The sequence below is a fragment of the Cricetulus griseus genome, assembly GCF_003668045.3.
Source record: "Cricetulus griseus strain 17A/GY chromosome 1 unlocalized genomic scaffold, alternate assembly CriGri-PICRH-1.0 chr1_1, whole genome shotgun sequence".
In the NCBI taxonomy this organism is placed as follows: Eukaryota; Metazoa; Chordata; class Mammalia; order Rodentia; family Cricetidae; genus Cricetulus; species Cricetulus griseus.
The window spans coordinates 57,791,388-57,811,940 of NW_023276807.1; the positions used below are offsets into that span (position 1 = coordinate 57,791,388).

At 41.1% G+C, this 20,553-nt stretch overlaps 1 protein-coding gene across 1 annotated transcript; it reads left to right on the forward strand.

Moving 5' to 3' along the window:
• The first annotated feature begins 2,054 nt into the window (after positions 1–2,054).
• On the forward strand, positions 2,055–20,377 carry Fnta (farnesyltransferase, CAAX box, alpha). The gene is made up of 9 exons (XM_027395372.2): positions 2,055–2,288; positions 4,239–4,324; positions 7,589–7,703; positions 9,432–9,536; positions 11,071–11,197; positions 13,849–13,997; positions 17,808–17,870; positions 19,350–19,521; positions 19,753–20,377. The coding sequence occupies exons 1-9, from the start codon at positions 2,089–2,091 to the stop codon at positions 19,867–19,869; spliced, it is 1,134 nt and encodes a 377-aa protein (XP_027251173.1). The 5' UTR covers positions 2,055–2,088; the 3' UTR covers positions 19,870–20,377.
• The last annotated feature ends 176 nt before the right edge of the window (positions 20,378–20,553 follow it).

The following is a 20,553-nucleotide window of genomic DNA, read 5'->3' on the forward strand; positions in this document are numbered from 1 at the left end:
GAGAACCCTCCTCCTGTGGACAGAATTTTGGTTCCCTCCCGCTTGGGCTCCTCCCCCAATCACTCCTTTTATATTATCCTCACACTTACGTTTTTTACCCTGTCTTTTAAACATCTTACAGAAGAAATTCCTCCTGGATCAGGTTCACTGTCACCATTGGTCTACTTTAGGACAATGGTTGTCCTGGCTAGGTCCCCTACTGGGTCCCCTAATCTTCAGTATGGCCCCTTCCAGTCAACTGTTTTCAAAGGTTCCTCTAGGAGTGCATGACAGCAATTGATCCACCACAGTAGTAAAGGGACCAGCTCCCCATTTCGGCAGCCATAACAGCCGAACGTGTGCACTTGTCTGACCTTGTCTTAGTCACTAAGGTCAGATGCCCGCCTCGTGGCAAGGAACCAATCAGAAGTTAGCTGGTGGTGCTATGCTTTATGGCTCTGGGTGTGCTTTACAGACAAGCGCACAGCAATGATGCGCAGAGCATAACAACCACCCTGGGAGGGCCTATGGTCCATAACAACCAGTTGACCAATCAACAAAGGGCAAGCCCTCCAAGCCTGGAGGCACACCAATCCTGAGCCTGTGTGTACCCCTAGACCCTCCCCTTACACTGCCGTATAAGATCTCTATGCAGACAGTTCAAGCTGTCTTTTCTAGCCATCCGCCATGGCGGGTGGGTGAAAGACCCGAGCTAACATGGGGTTAGCTCGTTAAACAACTATAATAAAGCCTCGTGCAGTTTGCATCTAGCTTTTGAATCTGCCTGGTGATTGGGGTGACCTCGGTCCTGGGCTGAGATCCTGGAGACCTGAGCTTTCAGGGGGGGTATTACAGTAGAAGAGGCTAAAACTCTCCTGCTACATAAAATAACCGAATTTATGACCTCTTAGATCCTGGGGACACACAGGAAGCAGCCCATGAGAGAGTAACTCCCTCCCCCTTTAAAAAAAATCTATCCTTGATGTCTAGAGTGAAGGCCTAATAATACTGAGGCTGAGACCCTCAGGACAAGGAAGTTGATTGACTTTTAACACCTGAGAGCTGATGGGATCCAGAAACCCTCTGTTGGAATCCCATACCAACCTCTGTTGGGATCTACCACTCTGAGACGGGGGGGGGGGGGGGGGGGGGAGAGAACAGGCCTGCAGATGGAATCTTCAATCCCCATAGCTCCCTTTTCTGCTCTATAAAACCTCCCTTTTCTGCTCTGTAAAAACCCCCAAGGATCTACTGCCACCCTTCATTTTTCTAATTAAAGGACAATCTGCTTCTAAAGACGTCAGTCTCTTTTATTTCCATTTTGCCTCGATCAATCCTGATTAAAGAATCCTACCCAGAACATACTGTGACCAGGAACTTTGATTTTTGCACTGCTGCGAGTGAACATGATGTCTAGTTGGTAGTACTTATTTGTTAACTGAATGTGGCTATTCTCTGACATTTACAAAGGTGCTTCCCTTCCCTATAACATACTAACGTACATGAGTATTACTTGCACAGAACCCAAACTTAATTTCTAAAGACAACACTGCTGGGTTAGTAAAATTGTGCTTTATATAAACTTCTAGCATAGAAAAAAAAATAAGTGTAATGTGTGAAAGAATTTAAAGGCCTTTCAAGGTTAAAGTGGAACCCTAAAGGGAGGGGAGATGCCGGTTGTGGGCCTTACAAAGTTCCTAACACTCCTCAGATAGTCCAAAGGAAGGGGGCAGCTGGCGCTGGAAATGTAACTCGGTGGTAGAGCACATGCCTAGCATGTGCAAGTCTTGGGTTCCATCCCGAGTGTTGAAAAAGAAACAAAAGCTAATCAATAAAGAAAAGTTACCCGAAGAAGGAAATAGCAGCTAACTCTTAAGAGGCACACGAATGCCACTCTAAAGACCCACAGGGTCGGGAAAGAACCCTGGAGCCCGGGCAGCGAGTACAGTAGATAGACTGGCCAGGCCAGGCCTCCCGGCCGGGCCCTCTACCCCACGCCTCTATGGTAGGCCCCGAGGAAACGGAAGTAGGCCACGCCGGGGGCGGGGCGGGGCGGGCCGCGGAGGGGGCGGGGCCTCCACCACCACCTCGGCTGCGGACGGAGGCGAGATGGCGGCCACTGAGGGGGTCGGGGAATCTGCGCCAGGCGGCGAGGCCGGACAGGCAGAGCAGCCGCCGCCCCCGCCTCCCCCGCCGCCAGTGCAGCAGCCGCAGGAAGAAGAGATGGCGGCCGAGGTCGGGGAAGCGGCGGCGTCCCCTATGGACGACGGGTTTCTGAGCCTGGACTCTCCCACCTATGTCTTGTACAGGTAACGCCCTCCGGCGGGCCGCGGCGCTGGAGGCCCGGGCTGAGGTGCGCTCGACGCCGCAGCCGGGCGGACGGACGGGGGCGCCCTCCGGTCCCGCTCAGCCCCGGGTGCCGGCAGGCTGCGGCGGCTCTCTTCTGAAGCTAGGGTGCGGTGGGTGACACTGCCGTGCTCCCGCAGTGCTGTCCTGAGACGACAGCCGCCCATCTTCAGAAGCGTGCGCTCTTGATAGCTTGCTGCGGGATGATTTGAGTTAAAGGGCTCGATGGGCTCTTTAGAGACGCTGTCAAGGGCTTCCCATGGCTTCTGCTGAGAGAAGAGAGAACTTTCTTGCCTTTTCCTCATCTTTGCCACAGCCTGTGCTCATCGCCTGTTCTTTCCTGTCTGTGTTCCCTAGCTCCTTGTCAAAAAGTCCTTACTCCCCAGACCCCTCCAGATGACTCATCTGCCATGCTTTTATGAATGAGTTCAAGGCATTATGCAGAGGTTTCTGCAGTTTAGTTGTGGGGTTCCATAACTCTCAGAACTTTTCTGTGGTTTGTGACTTTAGGCAACTAGGTCTGGTTTCCGAAGGACTAAATGGTGTTTTCCATGCCCTCGGCAGGTTATAGGTTTCATATAGGAAATCATTCTTTCTCCTGTATTCTTACATAAGGAACACAACTTCAAGGTTAACTGTATGCCACAAATCTCTGCTGTCAGTAGCTATTTAGTATAAAGAAGAGAAAAAGATTATAAGTAAAGGATGGTCACACCGGGCAGTTCATGGAAACCTGCAAAGTGTTGGTTGTTACCATCATACTGTTGCTTTGAGACTATTCCTTGGATTGTCTAAAACAGTATCTATACGTGTTTTAAGTACTCGTTATCTGTTATTCATCCTCAAAATAGCCTTCTAAAGTTGACCAGTGATAGTACCTTCATTTTATTTACGAAGAAATGGACATCCGGGAAGATTAAATAAGTTTCTAATGCCACACAGGAAGTTGTAAAGCTATTATTGCAACTTAGGCAGTTGTCAGATTCCAGAGCCTTCACACACTTCGTGCGTGTTAGGCAGGCGTCTTCTCACATCTCAGGCCCTCACAACGATCACTGGAGTCACCCCTCTGGTATACAATAAATGGTGTGTGTGTGTGTGTGTGTGTGTGTGTGTGTGTGTGTGTGTGTGTGCAAAATTCAGGTTTTTAAAAATATTAACTCCAGAATCTTACTAAATGAATGAGTGAGACTGGTTTTTAAGTTAAAACTGGGATACTTTACCACATTTTACCACACCATACATTTGAAATTGTTGATTTATTAACTTTTTAAAAAATATGTATTTTATTTTATGTGTATGTCTGTGTGCCTGGGTCTGTGCTCATGTGCCTTCAAGAGCCCTTGGAGGTCAAAAAAGGGCATCAGATTTCCTGGAACTAGAATTATAATTTCAAGTCTTAATGTGGGTGCTTCGAGCTGAACTCTGGCACCCTCTGCAAAAGCAACCAGCGCTTTTTTTTTTTTTCCTGCCCACACACACACACACACACACACACACACACACACACACACACACAACCAGCGCTTTTTTTTTTTCCTGCACACACACACACACACACACACACACACACACACACACACACAGGGTTTCCCTGTGGCTTTGGAGACTGTCCTGGAACTAGCTCCTGTAGACCAGGCTGGCCTCAAACTCACAGAGATCCGCCTGCCTGTGTCTCCCAGTTGCTGGGATTAAATGTGTGCACCACCACTGCCCAGCCCATTTTACTTTTAAAAGTTTGATATGTAAAACAAAATGGCAGAGGTTGGCCTGGAAGAACACAATAATTACATGAAGATCTCAGTAAGTTACTAGTGTGAATGAGGGATTGTTGCCATTTAAAACAACAATATTAGAATTGTTTTTCTTTTAACATGTTTGAGTGTAATTATGGGGAACATGTCTGTTTTCAGGGACAGGGCAGAATGGGCTGATATAGACCCGGTACCACAGAATGATGGCCCTAATCCAGTGGTGCAGATCATCTACAGTGAAAAGTGTAAGTTCATGTTTACTAGGAAACTCTGTAAGTTAAACTTCTAACAAAGTTGAAACTTACAACCATGCAGCAAGAAAAGTTGGAGATTTTTCTTAAATGAGAATCTGAGTTACTTTTGGTGAGTCAATGTTATTTTCTTTGTTATTTGTCTTAATATTTTGTTCAAGGAATGGAGATATCCTAAGTAATGAATGTTACATTATAATACATAACAGCTATTTATGGTTGTGCTCTTAATTTGCATTTAGAGTATAACAAACGAGTTACTGTTTTATTTAGGATAAGCTTTAGTTGCTCAAGTACCAGCATTTTAAAATGTATTTGAGCTCTGTAGTGTTAGCCTCAGTTGAAATGTATGTACTGATATTTTCTTTGACAAAGTAGCCCTTTCTTACCATGAATCTGAACTGTTTTGTAAATGGGAGGTCATACAAATGCTGATTGTTCTTCTAGGAAAGAGTACATAGATGAAATGAAATGCTGTTTTTGGAATTTTGCATGTTTTTATGTTCACATATGTATATATATTTTTTTCTCTCAATTTATACTATTGTTTTCTAAGATCATTCCTTTTTGCAAAAGCATTTATTCATTTAGATCACTAAATTATGGTAAGAAATTTTGAAAAGGAAAAACAATGGTATGGGGGTTGCCTTACATCAAGTATGAAAATGTAGTACCAAACAATTAATGTGTCATACTGGTATAGAAATAAGGGATAAGGGCCTGGAGAGATGGCTCAGTAGCTGCTCTTCCAGAGGTCCTGAGTTCAATTCCCAGCAACTACATGGTAGCTCACAACCATCTGTAATGAGATCTAGTGTCCTCTTCTGGCCTGCAGGGATACATGCAGACAGAATACTGTATACATAATAAATAAATAAGTCTAAAAAAAAGAAGGAAAGAAAGAAAGGATGAGCACTGAAGGCAAGTCACAGTATATATGAGGTAGGCCTTACTGTATGATTAAAAACCATGTTTCATGCTTTTATCAATGGCTTGATTCTGTTGGTTATGTATTTAGACAAAAGCATAATTATATCACTATCTCATATCTTAATGAACATGAAAATGAATTAAAGACGAATTAATGGTCTGAAATAAAAATAAGCTGTATGCAAATCTAAGAGAGTAATCTTTGGGTAAAAATGTAGCTCTGGTAGAGCACTCACCTGGTATGTGCTGGATTTGATCCCCAGCAAAATAAGCAGATTACCTCTGAGACATTGTCAACCATCTGTAAACAGGATAAGAAAATAATATTTAGTTTATTGTGATGAAGGCATTAATGAGGTTAGATATAAAATACTCTTAAGGAAAATTTCAGAATATAACTATATGAGAATGTTTTCTGAAATATCTTCATATATTTTATTTTTAAAAGAAGTAGAAATATTTACATGGAAATCTTTACCTCACTAATGATAAAAAAAATGTAAACCACAACTTTTTCAGATTTGTAACGTTTCTTGGGGGCAGGAGGGAGACAGTCTCACTTTAGCTCTGGCTGACCTAGAACTCACTATGGCCTTGAATTCACAGAGATCCACCTGCCTCTGCCTCCTACGTGCTGGGTAGAGGTATTTTCTCAGTTGAAAATAAGAACTTTATGTAGACTTATAAATAAAGTGATGTCTAAAGTTGAAACTGTCTTAAGCTCCATCCATAATAATGACACAAGTTTTTTTTGTTTATTTGTTGTTTTTTTAGTTTTTGAGACAGGGCTTCTCCGTAGCTTTGGAGCCTGCCTTGGAACACACTCTGTAGACGAGGGCTGGTCTCAAACTCACAGAGATACACCTGTCTCTGCCTTCTGAGTGCTGGGATTAAAGGCTAGCTCCACTACCACCTGGCAGTGGCACATAGTTTTCAAATGGCTAGCTAGCATTTTTGGAAAGCAGCATGATACAGCTCGGGTCTTATAACTGAATGCTAAAGATTTTTTTTTTAAGACTTACTTTTATATAGATGACTGTTTTTATTGCATGTGTGTCTGTGTACCACAGGCGTGCATTGTCCAAGGAGGCCAGAAGATGGCATAGAAACCTCTGGAACTAGAGTTACAGAGGGTTGTGAGCTGTCGTGTGGATGCTGGGAGTGCCCTTAACTGCTGAGCCATGTCTAATACACGCTGTGATATGGTATAAGGGAGGTGCCAAAGAGATGGTGTGTAGACAAGAGCAAAGGCAGGACTTGAGTTCATTTTTCAGCAGCCACATGAGGCAGCTCATAACCACCTGTAACTCCAGCTCTAGGGGCTCTGGCACCCTCTTCTGGCCTCCATGGATACTTGAGTACACACAATTGCACTAAATGAAAATAAAAATAATTCTGTTCTTAAAAAGCTGGTGGCACACACCAACGCCTGGTGGCACACACATTAAATCCCAGCACTCAGGCAGCAGAGGCAGGTGGATCTCTGTGAGTTCAAGGCCAGCCTGGTCTACAGAGCGAGTTCCAGGACAGACTCCAAAACAATACAGAGAAACCTTGTCTCAAAAAACCAAAAAAAAGAATGCTGTGTGCTGAGGGTTAAGAGTCTGACCACCTGGCTTAAATTCTGGCATGTTCTTACTGGATTTCTATCCAAGACACATTACTTAACCTCTTTGTAGTCAGCACCCATGGAAAATGTAAATGAGGACAGGGAAAGCAACTGTTTTAGAGAGTGAGTGAATTTCTTGCATACACGCTAGTACAGTGTTTGGCTCATAGTCAGCACCAGGAATATCAGTTGTTAAAATATGCAGCCATTTTTGAAACAGCAAGATCAAGGAAACCACCTGTATATCTCAGAAGTAGATTAAAAATAAAATTTAGGAACTATATAACCATTAAGAAAATTTAGATCTGTTATAACATGAATTTTACATAAGGTACTTTGGGAGATTTAGTTTGGCATTAACCTATAATTCATGTGGTGAGCATGATTAGACTTATATAACTCATGGGTCTGTGACATCGAGTATTGTCTGAGTGGCACTCACAGTCATTTGCCTCTGCTGACATGGTACATTGCCATAACCTCAGCTCTTGGGAAGCAGGAAGATCAGAGTTCAAAGCCAGCCCCAGGCTGAATCCAGCCTGGAATATATGAGACACTATCTCAAAAAATTAATAATATAATAATAAAACGGCCCAACCAACCATTTGACTGCATTTACTTCCTACAGCTAATACATACATGTGAGTGTAATGGGGTTTTGAGCTGTGGTGCTAGTGTTAAACAGAGTGACCCTGATGTATTGTGTGTTCTGCCTCCAGTTAGAGATGTTTATGATTACTTCCGAGCTGTTCTGCAGCGTGATGAGAGAAGCGAACGAGCCTTTAAGCTCACCCGGGATGCTATTGAGTTAAACGCAGCCAACTATACAGTGTGGTAAGTAATAGAATCCATTAATAGTTACTGCTAGCAGGGCTCATGTTTGAGTCCAAGTGACGCCTTTTTTAACTGAATTTTAATTTTCATCAAAACAATTCACATATTTGTTTTAAAGTCTGTTGAATGAAAAATAACAGTGTCTGCCCCGTTCTTTTGTGCCACCAGAGTTCCATTTTCTTCAATTAACTTCTCTGTACCAGATAACACTGTGTTACTGTTTGTTTTGTTTTTTGTTTTTTGTTATTTTTTTTGCATTGTCGACATAATTCTTTCTGTGAAAGCTGCAGAGTTCACTGCGCTTTTTTTATAGAACAGATGAGTTATGCTTCGTGCTATCCATGTTTTGTAGTATAGTCCTTTAGTGGATTGCTGAAGTAGTGTTTTGTTTTAGTGTTTTTAGCATATTTATTTGTGTTTGTGTGTGCCCAATGCACATACACATCACAGTACCCTTTGAGAGTCAGTTCTTCCCACTGTGTGTGTCTTGGGGATTGAACTCAGGTCTTCAGTCTTGGTTACACCAGCCCTGTTTTTGTTTTTCAAGATAAGATCCATAATATAGACCAGGTTGGCCTTGAACTCAGTAGGTCGCTGAGGATGACTTGTGATGCTACTGTATCCATCTCTTGGGTGCTGAAATTCCAGCTGTTTGCCCCCATGCCCAGTTCCATATATGCTAGGCAAACATTCTACCTATTGAGGTGCATATCCAACTGAGATTTCTGTTTTTGTTTGGTTTAGTTTCCTATGTGCCAATAAGTAATTCCTCTCTTAGACTCTATGACATGTAAATATTTCTTCACTATTGAATATGTCATACTCCAGTATCTATTCAGACTGTATAAATCTTATGTCTTTTACTATTTTTTGTTTTTTAGTAAGAAAAGACAAAAAAAAAAAAATCTCAAGGTGTCATAATGTAGACCAAGCAGGTCATAAACACAGTAATCTGCCTGTCTCTGCACACATGTTAGGATTAAATGTTTAAACCACCACACCCAACTGTTTTTCTTGATTTAGTTTCTTATTTCATAGAGTACATCCTTGAGAAGAAGAAAACTTAGAAAAGATCTTGTGGATAAAAATGTTTGGCATGGGGCTGGAAAGATGGCTCCGTGGTTCAGAGCACTTTTTTGTTTGGTTTTGGTTTGGGGGTTTTGAAAACAGGGTTTCTCTATGTAGCCTGGCTGTCCTGGAACTCTATGGACCAGGCTGGCGGAAACTTGGAACTCTACCTGCCTGTGCTTTCCAGGTGCTAGCATTAAAGGCATGTGCCAGCATGCCCAGTAGAAAACTTACTTTATTTCTAAGTAGTGTTTTGGTGGTGGTTCTATAACTGCAATATCTTGATAATGTTTGTAATATAATTAGTATAGTGCAAACTATTCCTTAGAATTATAGAATTGTAGAATGCCAGAACCAGAGTATTACCTGAAAATAACATTTTAGTTACTTGTCTTCTCATCCCTTAAAGCTCATATCTCCTTTTTCTTTATTTTGTATTTGTTGTGTGCTTCTCTGTTTACACGTGAAATGCTTGATTCTTTCAGTTCTAGATGTATGAATTTGGACAATTGTAAGCTCTTAGATTGCTAAATTATTGGCTGTGTAAAATAAGTACCAAACTGTTGTCTGTGTATTGTATTATTGTCTTGTAACTTTATTTGATACTTTTGCTAGGCAGCTTGTGTGGAATAACAGTCTGAATGCTGTGTTTTGCTGTAGGCATTTTCGGAGGGTTCTCTTAAGGTCACTTCAAAAGGATCTGCAAGAGGAAATGAACTACATCACTGCAATAATTGAGGAACAGCCCAAAAACTATCAAGTTTGGTAAGAGGAAAACAGGGAAGGATATATGTCACTCTGAATAGATTTGATACTGGGAGCTGAGATTTCTTCATCATCTTAGTACTTTACGTTCAAACTGTTACCTGCCTTGTAGTATTGTAAAGTGTTTTAAGGTTTTTGTTTTGTTTTGTTTTTTTCGAGGCAGGGTTTTCTGTATAGCTTTGGAGTTTGTCCTGGCAGCATTGTAAGTTAACCTCAGGAGCAGCCAGCACTGCTAGAGTGGGAGAAATCTGAAAATTGTTGTCTAGTCAGTATAAAATGACTTTTTATATTTGATACTGTATTCTTTTAACTAAAAATGCTTATTATTAGTCTTGAGGATACAGAGAAACTAGAAATAGTCTAAAGGTGAGAGTGAATAACAAAACCAGTTAATTTTAGGAGGATTGTGATAAACAGGATGGTAGGGATTTTCATAGGATGCTTTTGTAGCAGTTCATCCCATGAGACATCATGGTTTGTAATGTAGGAATTTTTATGGTGGGGAGAGCAGAGAACAGAGGCAGAAAGGGAAAAGGGAACTCATGTCCAGACATCCCCTGCAAGGGCACTTTCCCAGTGACCTAACTTCTTTCACCAGGGAGCAGGGGCACTGACAACAAAGAGAAAGGACTGGCGTTTGGATAATACTCATCATAGAGACTGTACCTGAGTAGCAGACACCACTGCCACTCTTACTGTGTGCTGTGGTGGTGAGTGACGGGTAGGGGTAGTGAAAAAAAAGAGCCATGTGGATTTTTTTAAAGATCAGTTTTCAGTACATTTCACGCACATGCATATATACATAGTGTGTAAATCAGAGACCTTTCTAGACTATTCACAGGTGTGTGTTACCACAGTGATTCTGTTTTTTTCCTAATCATGTGGGGATGGAACCCAGAGTGTCACGCATACTAGGTAAATGCTCTAGCATTGAGCTAACATTGAGCCTCATGGTGCATTTTAGAATCTTAGGTGTGTTAAACTTTTTAGAGTAAGGAAAACTGAAAATGGAACCCAATATAAAACGTAAGTCTTTTTCTAACACAGAAATTGGTCTAGTGACAAAGTGTAACTTATCCTAGTTATATATTTTCTAGGTCAGAAGTAAGTTCTGCTACATACTAGTAGAATGAAAAGTCACTTATATGTGACATTTTGAACATAGTGATAACTGACTAGTTTTAAGTAGAGAATCATTAGACCGGGTGGACTGGTATTGCATCTCTCATTTATATGCAGTGCTTCAGAATTCCTGAACAAAAGTCCTAGTCTGTGAAAAGATTGGTGTACTTGCAAGTCTGACTTGAGAGAAGTCATCCTTGTGCCCTAGATAACCTGCTTATATACATGTGTCACTGTCTGAACCTCTCAACTCCCAGTGTGCTGGACTTCTCTGTCACTGTTAAACTCTTCCAGCAGTTTTGAGAATCTGTATGTGTTTAATGTCCTCTTGTATCACGTAGTACAGCACCTGTAGCCGATGTGTCAGTTCTGAGTTAACCCAAGCTTTCTCTCCCCTTTTTTCTTTGAACAGGCACCATAGGAGAGTATTAGTGGAATGGCTTAAAGATCCCTCTCAAGAGCTTGAGTTCATTGCTGATATTCTTAATCAGGATGCAAAGAATTATCATGCCTGGCAGCATCGACAGTGGGTCATTCAGGTATTACCTTTCTTAGAGTCTAAGTATGCGTCTGAACAGAGCCCATGTGGGTATTATGCACATATAATTAGACACCTGTTAAGATGCCTGAAACATGACATCCTTCATGTCAGTTACCTTTTATAATCCTTATGGATATGGTGGATAGTTTCATATTAAAGAAGAGTAATAGTAAATTTTAAAGAGATTTGAGATTAAATTTACATTGTATCTTTTTTGAGACAGGTCTCATTATGTAGCTCTGGCTATCCTGGAACTCACTAGACCAGGCTAGCCTCAAACTTAGCAGTCCACCTGCCTCTGTCTCCTAAGTGATGGAATTAAAGGCATATGTCCCCATGCCATCACAGTTTTTAAAAAATTTATTTAAATTTCTTCATATTCAATTGGAGGGGATACAACTTTCAGTATTTGCATTTTTTTTAAAAGTCATTTTTAGATAAAGAGTCTCATGTTGACCAGGCTATCTCATGTAGTATGATTTTTACTGATTTGTCAGAGGTTCCAAATGACAGGAGCCCAAGAGACACCGGTTATATTGTAGCTTTTAAATTCCTGTAACTAAGGTTTCTTCTATTTTTGCATCCCATATGTATAGTTTTATGTTTCTCCTATTTCTACATTCAATATGTATGGTTTCATGTTTCCAACCCAATTTTTAGAAGGCAAGATTATTTTCAACTATAATAAGAGACAAATGAATTCTGAAAACTGAAGAAAATCTTACATTTTTCATGCAAAATAAAATGGAAAGAGATACTGTGTCCTCTCAGGTGTGGTGGCACATGCCTGACACAGCACATGGGAAACAGGAGCAGGAGATTAAGAACTCAGGCCCAGCCTGGGCTACATAAGACCCTGTCTCAAGAAAAAAAGAAAGAAGATCGTGTCTTCAGTTTGAAAGTGAGACAATCACATCCTTAAAATCATGTGAGACTAAGCTGCAGAAAGACTAAATTTGGTTCCCAGCCCCCACATAGCAGCTTACAACTGTCTGTAACTCTAGTCCCAGGGGATCTGATGCCCTCTAGTGGCCTCCATGCACATGGTACACAGACATGCATGCAGGCAAAGCATTCGTGCACATAAGATTAAAAATGAAAGAAAAATTAAAAATAAATTATGTAAGCCAAGCTCAAGCAGTGGTGCTTGAGCATAGTTGGCAATATTTGGGAGTGCCTGCTGTTCTGGCCCATACAAATAGCACTTACCTTCATTCATAAGCACAGAATTTTTCACCAAAATGTTCTCTTAGTTTCTTATTTTCAATGTGACTTTTAAAATCGGAAAACTAGCTTACTGAAATTCTTACTCTTGCTAGTGTCAAGTAAGAGATAAAAATATATTAGCTTTGGGCTGGAGAGATGGCTCAGAGGTTAAGAGCACTGACTGCTCTTCCAGAGGTCTTGAGTTCAATTCCCAGCAACCACATGGTGGCTCACAACCATCTATAATGAGATCTGGTGCCCTCTTCTGGTGTGCAGAGATATATGGAAGCAGAATGTTGTATACATAATAAATAAATAAAATCTTTAAAAAAAAATTAGCTTTTATGAAATGCCCAAACCATAAAGTAAAACTTCAATACAATACAATTGTGTGGGCTTTTTTTTTGGGGGGGGGTTCCTCTATGCAGGGTTTCTCTGTATAGCTTTGGAGCCCATCCTGGCACTCAAACTCACAGAGATCCGCTTGTCATTGCCTCCCAAGTGCTGGGATTAAAGGCATGCGCCACCAACGCCCAGCTCAATTGTGTGTATTTTAAGGTAATTTTATTATGCATTTGCTTTTAAACTTCCGTATATTGTTTGGTTTTTTTTTTAATTTTTTTTTATTAGTTCAAGTTAAGGAACAAGCTTGTTTCACATGTAAGTCCCTTCTTCCTCTCCCTCCCCTCACCCCCATCCCTCCTCCCCCACCCCCATATTGTTTGTTTTGTTTCAATCTGTAGCCCAAGGTAGCCCTGAACTTCTGATCTTCCTGCCTCAGCCTCTTGAATGCTGGGATAATGGGCATTTGCTCCCCACTTCTGCCTACATACACATTTTGTAATGCTGTTGTTTATTTACTATTATGTATTCATTACATTAATTTGTGTGCTCGTAAAGTTATTTAGTCTTTTTTGGTTTTTCGAGTCAGGGTTTCTCTGTGGCTTTGGAGCCTGCCATGGAACTAGCTCTTGTAGACCAGGCTGGTCTTGAACTCACAGAGATCCGCCTGCCTCTGCCTCCCGAGGTGCTGGGATTAAAGGCTTGCACCACCACTGCCAGCAGTTATTTAGTCTTTTGCTAGTGAGTGTGGTTATTGTTGGTTTTTGTTTGTTTTCCCATGTAAATTTTCTTTGATGACTTCTGATTGTTTAGTTTGTGGGATCTATACTCAATTTTTTGTTTTGTTTTGTTTTGTTTTCGAGACAATGTCTTATATAGCCCAAGTTGGCCTTGAATTTACATAGCTGAGAATCAGCTGGAATTTCTAATCCTTCTGTCTCCACTCCCTGAATGCTAGGATCATAGACTGCTCTTCAAATATAACTCCCTTGTCATCAGTCCTGCTTTGTTAGCTTTGTTGACATTTGCTTATTTTTTGTTTGTTTTTGTTGTTGTTAAAAATAATAGAACATTTCTAACAGTTTTTTTTTAACCTTATAGGAATTTCGACTATGGGATAATGAGCTACAGTATGTAGACCAGCTTCTCAAAGAGGATGTGAGAAATAACTCTGTCTGGAACCAAAGACACTTTGTCATTTCCAATACCACTGGCTACAGTGATCGTGCCGTGCTGGAGAGAGAAGTCCAGTTAGTATCGTGCTTCACTCGGGCCTTCATTGCTAAAAATGCACATGCCTGTCACATCTCAGGCACTTAGATACTGCAAAGTCAAGACTTCCCCAGGCCCAGATACCGGGAAGCAACACATCAAGGATGAATTTGTGTGTAATACAGTACATTTCTGTGTTGCAGTCTCTTAATTTCTTGACTTGTTGTTTCTAGAGATTATGAAGGAATCCAGTTTCATGATGCTAGAAAGTTTCGTTCTAGATCTGTTTTCACTAAATTCTGTGAATTTTAAATAGTTGTTCCCAAAAAGCTGTGTTAGTCTCATGTCAGGTTTTTGGCTGGACAATTGTGAAGTAGCACTATTCATTGACTGACTATAGGTGTTGAGTGACACTCCTAGCTGTAAGCAAGGATGACTCCAGATATTTCCAAATGAATCTTTTGCAGCAAAATTACACATGCATGGGAGCAGATACTAAGAGATGCTGTACGTAAAGCTGTAGGAAGTAGAAGATCTTAAATTGGAAAGGATTTTATGTGGATAAACATTAATAGTCCCTCCCCTTATAACCTTATTTGTTGATTTTGTTTCAGTGTCTATTTCATACTTTCAGCGTGCATAGTTGGCTTTGTTTTCAAAATTTCCTGCCTCAGTTTCTTGAGTGATTCCAGGCAAGCAGTGCCACACTCAAGAGTCTGTTCTTTTTTCTTTTTTTTTTTTAAATTTATGTATTAGTTCTAGTTAGGGAACAAGCTTGTTTCACATGTAAGTCCCTTCTCCCTCTCCCTCCCCTCATCCCCATCCCTCCTCCCCCACCCCAGCCTACCCCCCACCCCATCCACCCACCACTCCCCAAGCAGGGTAGGGCCCTTAACGGGCTCTGCAAAGTCCACCAAATCTTCCTGTGCTGGTCCTGGGCCCTTTCCCATGTGTCCAGGGCCAGAGTGTATCCCTTCATGTGGGATGGGCTCTCAAAGTCCCCTCTTGCACCAGGGAAAAAATACTAATCCACCACCAGAGGCTCCCTGGAGTGCAGAGGCCTCCTTATTGACATCCATGTTCAGGGGTCTGGATCAGTCTTGTACTGGCCTCCCCGACAGCATCTGGGGTCCATGTGCTCTCCCTTGTTCAGGCCAACTGTTCCTGTGGGTTTCTCCAACCTGGTACAGATCCCTTCGCTCTTCATTCCTCCCTCTCTTCAACTAAATTGCCGATTTCAGCTCAGTGTATATCTGTGGATGTCTGTCTCTGCTTCCATCAGCCACTGGGTGAGGACTCTAGTTCCTGGGTCGGTCATCGGAAAAAGAAGAGTCTGTTCTTGACCCAAATAAATAGTGGACTTAGGAAGAGAAAATGTCTGTCTATTCATTAGGTTAGTTTTTAAAAGAACTAAAATGCTGAATATAAAGCATATGGAAAATACACACTTAGATCTCCTTGCCCTTCTGCTGTTACAGAGAAATTAGCAAGAATCTGAGTTTTTCCTAATTGAGGCAAATTCCGTAAATATGCAAAAAATTGTTTTTAAAATGTTAGTAATCAAGAATTTATAATGTATTAATTAAAATTAAAACTCTAAAGAATATAGGTAGATAAGTAGATCTGATAGTCTGTTTACTCTTTTCCCCCTTTTATTATAAAAGTAGTATAGCATATTTATGGGAGAAAATTGTACTGAGAGTTAGGTAAGTTTAAAGGGAATGTAGGTTAGTTGGTAAAGTGCTTGCCTAGCATTACAGAGCCGAGGATTTGATCTCCAGCCCTTCCCAAAACCAAATGTGGTGGGTGGTACACACCTGTAGCCTCTAAACTTAGGGGATGTAGGCAGAAGTTGAAGGTCATCTTTTGCTGTCTAACAAGTTCAAGGCCAACCTGGGCTAATTGAAACCCTTAAAAAAAATGTAAAAAGATTTTAATTCTCTCTAGAATGAGCTACAATTATGCATATCCTTTCAAGATTTGTAAATCCATTTGCAAACATTTATGCACAGTATTTTTCTATAGGTATTGTTTTTTGTATGTATGTAGGGGCTTGTTTGTGTTTTTAGTTCATGAAAAAAAGTTTCATTATCACACACTGACTTAGAACTCAATACATGGACTGGTAAGAGTTTTGAACTTCTAGTACTCCTTTCTCTACCTCTGTGTACTAGAATAGGCCTGTACCACCATGTTGATTTTCTTTTTTATTTACTATATCATAGCCATATTTCTGTGCAAGCAAAGTCTACTATTGTAGGTTAAGTATACTTTTACCTAAATTACTTGGGACCAGTCTTGCTTGAGATTTTGGAATAGTTGCATTGTGTTGTAAGTTACTATTAATCTTGTTTTAGACTATAGTATATACTTGTGACCATTTTTATCTGTAATTTCTATAGCTTTTGTTTTGTTTTCCTTTTTTGAGATAGGGTCTCTGTACCAGGCTTTTCCTTTTGGGCCACCAATCAGCTCCCAAATGATGACACAGAGACTTGATACTAGTTTTAAATGCTTATTAGCCTTATCTTTTTTTTTTTTTAATTGGATCTGTTTCTTGTTTGTTTTTCATTTTTTTTGTTTTTTTGTTTTTAAGATTTATTTATTACATATACAGTGTTCTGTCTGCATGTGTCCCTCCCTGCAGGCCAGAAGAGGGCACCCGATCTCATTACAGATGGTTGTGAGCCATCATGTGGTTGCTGGGAATTGAACTCAGGACCTCTGGTAAAGCAGCCAGTGCTCTTAACCTCTGAACCATCTCTCCAGCCCCTCGGCCTTATCTTATGCTTGTTTCTTGCTAGCTCTTGTCACTTAACCTGTTTCTGTTTCTGTTTCTTTTTTTCTTTTTCTTTTTTTTCTTTTTTTGTTTTTTTGTTTTTCGAGACAGGGTTTCTCTGTATAGCTTTGGAGCCTATCCTGGCACTCAGTCTGGAGACCAGGCTGGCCTCAAACTCACAGAGATCTGCCTGCCTCTGCTTCCCCAGTGCTGGAACTAAATGAATGTGCCACCACGCCCAGCTCCAGGCCATTTCTTTTAGCTCTTAAGATGTTTTTTCTTAGGTATAAGTTAACCTGTGATTCGCCATCCCAGGTTGCTGTGCCAATAAAAGACAAGTCTTCTTTTTAGCTAACATATACTTCAGAAGGAAAATCTTCAATTTTTTTTTCAAAAATTTATTTAGTGGTACTGAGGATCCAATCCAAAGTAAAATCTTTTAGGACTTATGTTTTTATTTGTGTGTTTGTGTGCCAATGTCTGCAGAGACCAAAGACTTCAGATCCCCTGAGGCTGGGATAACAGGTGTTTGTGAGCTGCCCAACATGGATGCTGGGAACCAAACTCAGGTTTTTAGGCAGAGTAGGAAGCATTCTGAACTACCAGGCCATCTCTCCAGCCCTCCCATAATTAAAAATTTTAAAAACAAACCCTTTTATTCTATGTATACACATGTTTTGTCTGCCTGTGTTTCATATACACGCAGTGCTTGGAGCAGACAAAGGACGGTCTTGGATCCCTAGGACTGAAGTTACAGATGGTTGTGATCTGTCTGCCATGTGGGTTCTGGGAATTTGGAAGAGCAGTTACTTTTAATTGCCAAGCTGTTTCTCCAACCCCATTCCTTTTTTGTAGGGAAGGGACAGTGTTGAGACAGGTTGACAACTGTATACTCCAGTTCTCTTAGCTAGTTGGAGCTCTAGTGGTACCAGTATCCATTGGCAGGATCCAAATGATTGCCTGACAGGAAGGAAACGGGAATGCACATGTTAGATTCCATCCCAGTGTTGCTAAAACTGTATCTACTTCTTGATCTGTTCTTTTATAATAATTTTTTTTTTCCATTCAGGTATACTCTGGAAATGATCAAATTAGTACCACATAATGAAAGTGCATGGAACTACTTGAAAGGGTAAGAGGCTATTTTTACTGGGTTTTTTTTGTTTGTTTGTTTGTTTTCATAAGAGAATCACCAGGCTGCTGCCATCAACATCATGGAATGTGCTCCATAACCTGGTTCTAAAAGAATGCTAAGGGATTCCCTGTGTTGGTATGTCTAATAGTAGAATCAAAGGATTGCCATGGTAATCCCCAGGCACAGTTGTGCCCTTTGTCTTTCCCTTCTCACCTCTAGGCACACATCACCAGTTTTTAGAAGAGTATACAGGAAATGACGGTGCATTTTAATAGTGTTTATAACTCCCCTAGTGATTTGCTTTCTAAGTGCTGAAGGCTCTAGAGTTTGTGTCAAAGAATGGAATACACGCTCATGTATACTCCTGTGGGCTCAGCACAGCAGGGCAGAGTAAACTTGACAAGTTACTCAGATGTGTGGCCAACCTTTCTACTGCCAATGTCCAGTGACAAGTCTTACTCTTAAAAAGGTTTCTAGGCCTGGCCCTTGACATGCCCAGAAAGCTTGACATGCCCAGAAAGCGTGACATGGAGCCCAGTCACACTTGGAGGTACACAAGTACCTATGATCCCCTAAGTAGCTGAAGGTTTGAAGAACCATCTCAAAAAGAAGCAGGGACATCACTCCTGTTCTTTCTTTCTTTTTAACTTTAAGAAAGGTTCTTGGGGCTGGAGAGATGGCTCAGTGGTTAAGAGCACTGACTGCTCTTCCAGGGGACCCGGGTTCCCTTCCCAGCACCCACATGGCAGCTCACAACTGTCTTTAACTCCAGGATCCTACACCCTCACACAGACATACATACAGACAAAACACCCACCAATAAAATAAAAATAAATTTAAAAAATTCTTTTAATTGTGTGTCAAGCAGTTTAAGTTATAAATGATTGTTTAAAAACTTTTTAAGGTGGCTGGGTGTCAGGTGGCACACGCTTTTAGTCCCAGCACTCAGGAGGCAGAGAGAGGCAGGAGGATCTCTGTGAGTACCAGACCAGCCTAGTCTACAAGAGCTAGTTCCAGGACAGCCTCCAAAGCCACAGAGAAACCCTGTCTTGGAAAAAACGAAAAAAAAAAAAAAAAACCTTTTTAAGGTGATCACATTTCTAGCAGACTGTTTTCAGACCATGAAGCTGAAGGTGACCTTGAACTTCTTATTCTCTACCCCACTTTCCAAATGCAGAGATTATAGGCATGCATCACCATGCCTTGTTTATGTGGTGATGGGGACTGAGCTCAGAGTTTGTGCATGCTAGGCAAGCACTCTGCCAACTGAGCTACATCCTCAGTCCAGCTTATTGTATTTTAAAGTAATTTCACTCCACTTTAAATCACCATTAATAAGACCCACATAACTTAAAATTCTTTCTTTTTTTCAACCTCATTTGTTCCTAACAAATCTTCCCTGCCTTTTGTCTGGGGGCTTTCTTTCTCCTTCCGTTTGCATGTGCTCTCTTAGAATGGAGTTTTGTTTTGTTTTAGGATTTTGCAGGATCGTGGTCTTTCCAGATACCCTAACCTATTAAATCAACTGCTCGATTTACAACCAAGTCACAGTTCCCCCTACCTAATTGCCTTTCTTGTGGATATCTATGAAGACATGCTAGAAAACCAATGTGACAACAAGGAGGACATTCTTAATAAAGCATTAGAGGTGAGTCCTGCGGAACAGTGTCTGAGAGTTGGCTCTGCCCATGGCCACTGCTATTGATGCATGCCACTTTTCACATAGTTTCTCAGGCTGTTTCTAGTTCATTTCGTTACTGTGTCCCTGATGTAACTGTTGTAAGATGTCTCATTTTCGTGCTACCTACGTTAAATTCCCATATGCCCTTGAAGTTGAACTAAACATTTACTTGAATACATTTTTATTTTTCCTTTTCAGTTATGTGAGATCCTAGCTAAAGAAAAGGACACTATAAGAAAGGAATATTGGAGATATATTGGAAGATCCCTTCAAAGTAAACACAGCAGAGAAAGTGACATACCAACGAGTGTATAGCAGTGAGAGCGTCTGGACGAAGTGGATGCCGCTTTCTTTCTAAGGGCCTCTAACGCAGGAGTATAAAACTAGAGTGACCATCCCTTGCCTGTGCGCTAAAGTTGTTGCCCAGGTGCTGTTTTTAACAAGAACTAAGTACGATACTCCTGTGTGCTGATGCTGTTCAGACTAGCTCTAAGAAATGAGTTCTTCTAAAGCAAGGTCATTGGAGGGGAGGGTGAAGGACTTCCCATAAAGGAACTGCTGCTTTTGTAGTCTTACCAACATTTAATCCAGTCCCGTAGAATCTACTCTTCTGGAAAGGTGTATGTGCAAGGCTTTGTGCTGGTAGTGACTGAAAGTAACTATGTTATTGATTTGCAGTAACTTAAATCTTGGTGCATTAAACAGGGACTGCAACTGTTGAATAGAGCTGCTGTGCCACACTCACGGTATCTTGCTATCACTGTAACCAACTAATGCCAAAAGAAAGGTTTTATAATAAAATCACATGTATCTATAAAAAACATCGTAGTCATTTGGTTTTTAATTCTAAACAAGGGGCCTAGTGCTTGGGAGACTGAGACAGGAGGATTGCTGCAAGTTTGAGGCTAGCCTGGACTACATAGAGAGGTCCAGGCCAGTTCAGAGTGTGACCTTCTTTTTAAAAAATGGGGGGAGGGGAGGCTGAGCAAGAAAATATCG

What these genes read in the sequence shown, in the direction of transcription:
- Fnta (XM_027395372.2), top strand. Translation starts at nt 2,089, where the DNA reads ATGGCGGCCACTGAGGGGGTCGGGGAATCTGCGCCAGGCGGCGAGGCC. An exon ending in CCCACCTATGTCTTGTACAG is followed by an intron (nt 2,289 to 4,238) that starts GTAACGCCCTCC and finishes GTCTGTTTTCAG; the next exon opens with GGACAGGGCAGAATGGGCTG. An exon ending in CCCAAAAACTATCAAGTTTG is followed by an intron (nt 9,537 to 11,070) that starts GTAAGAGGAAAA and finishes TTCTTTGAACAG; the next exon opens with GCACCATAGGAGAGTATTAG.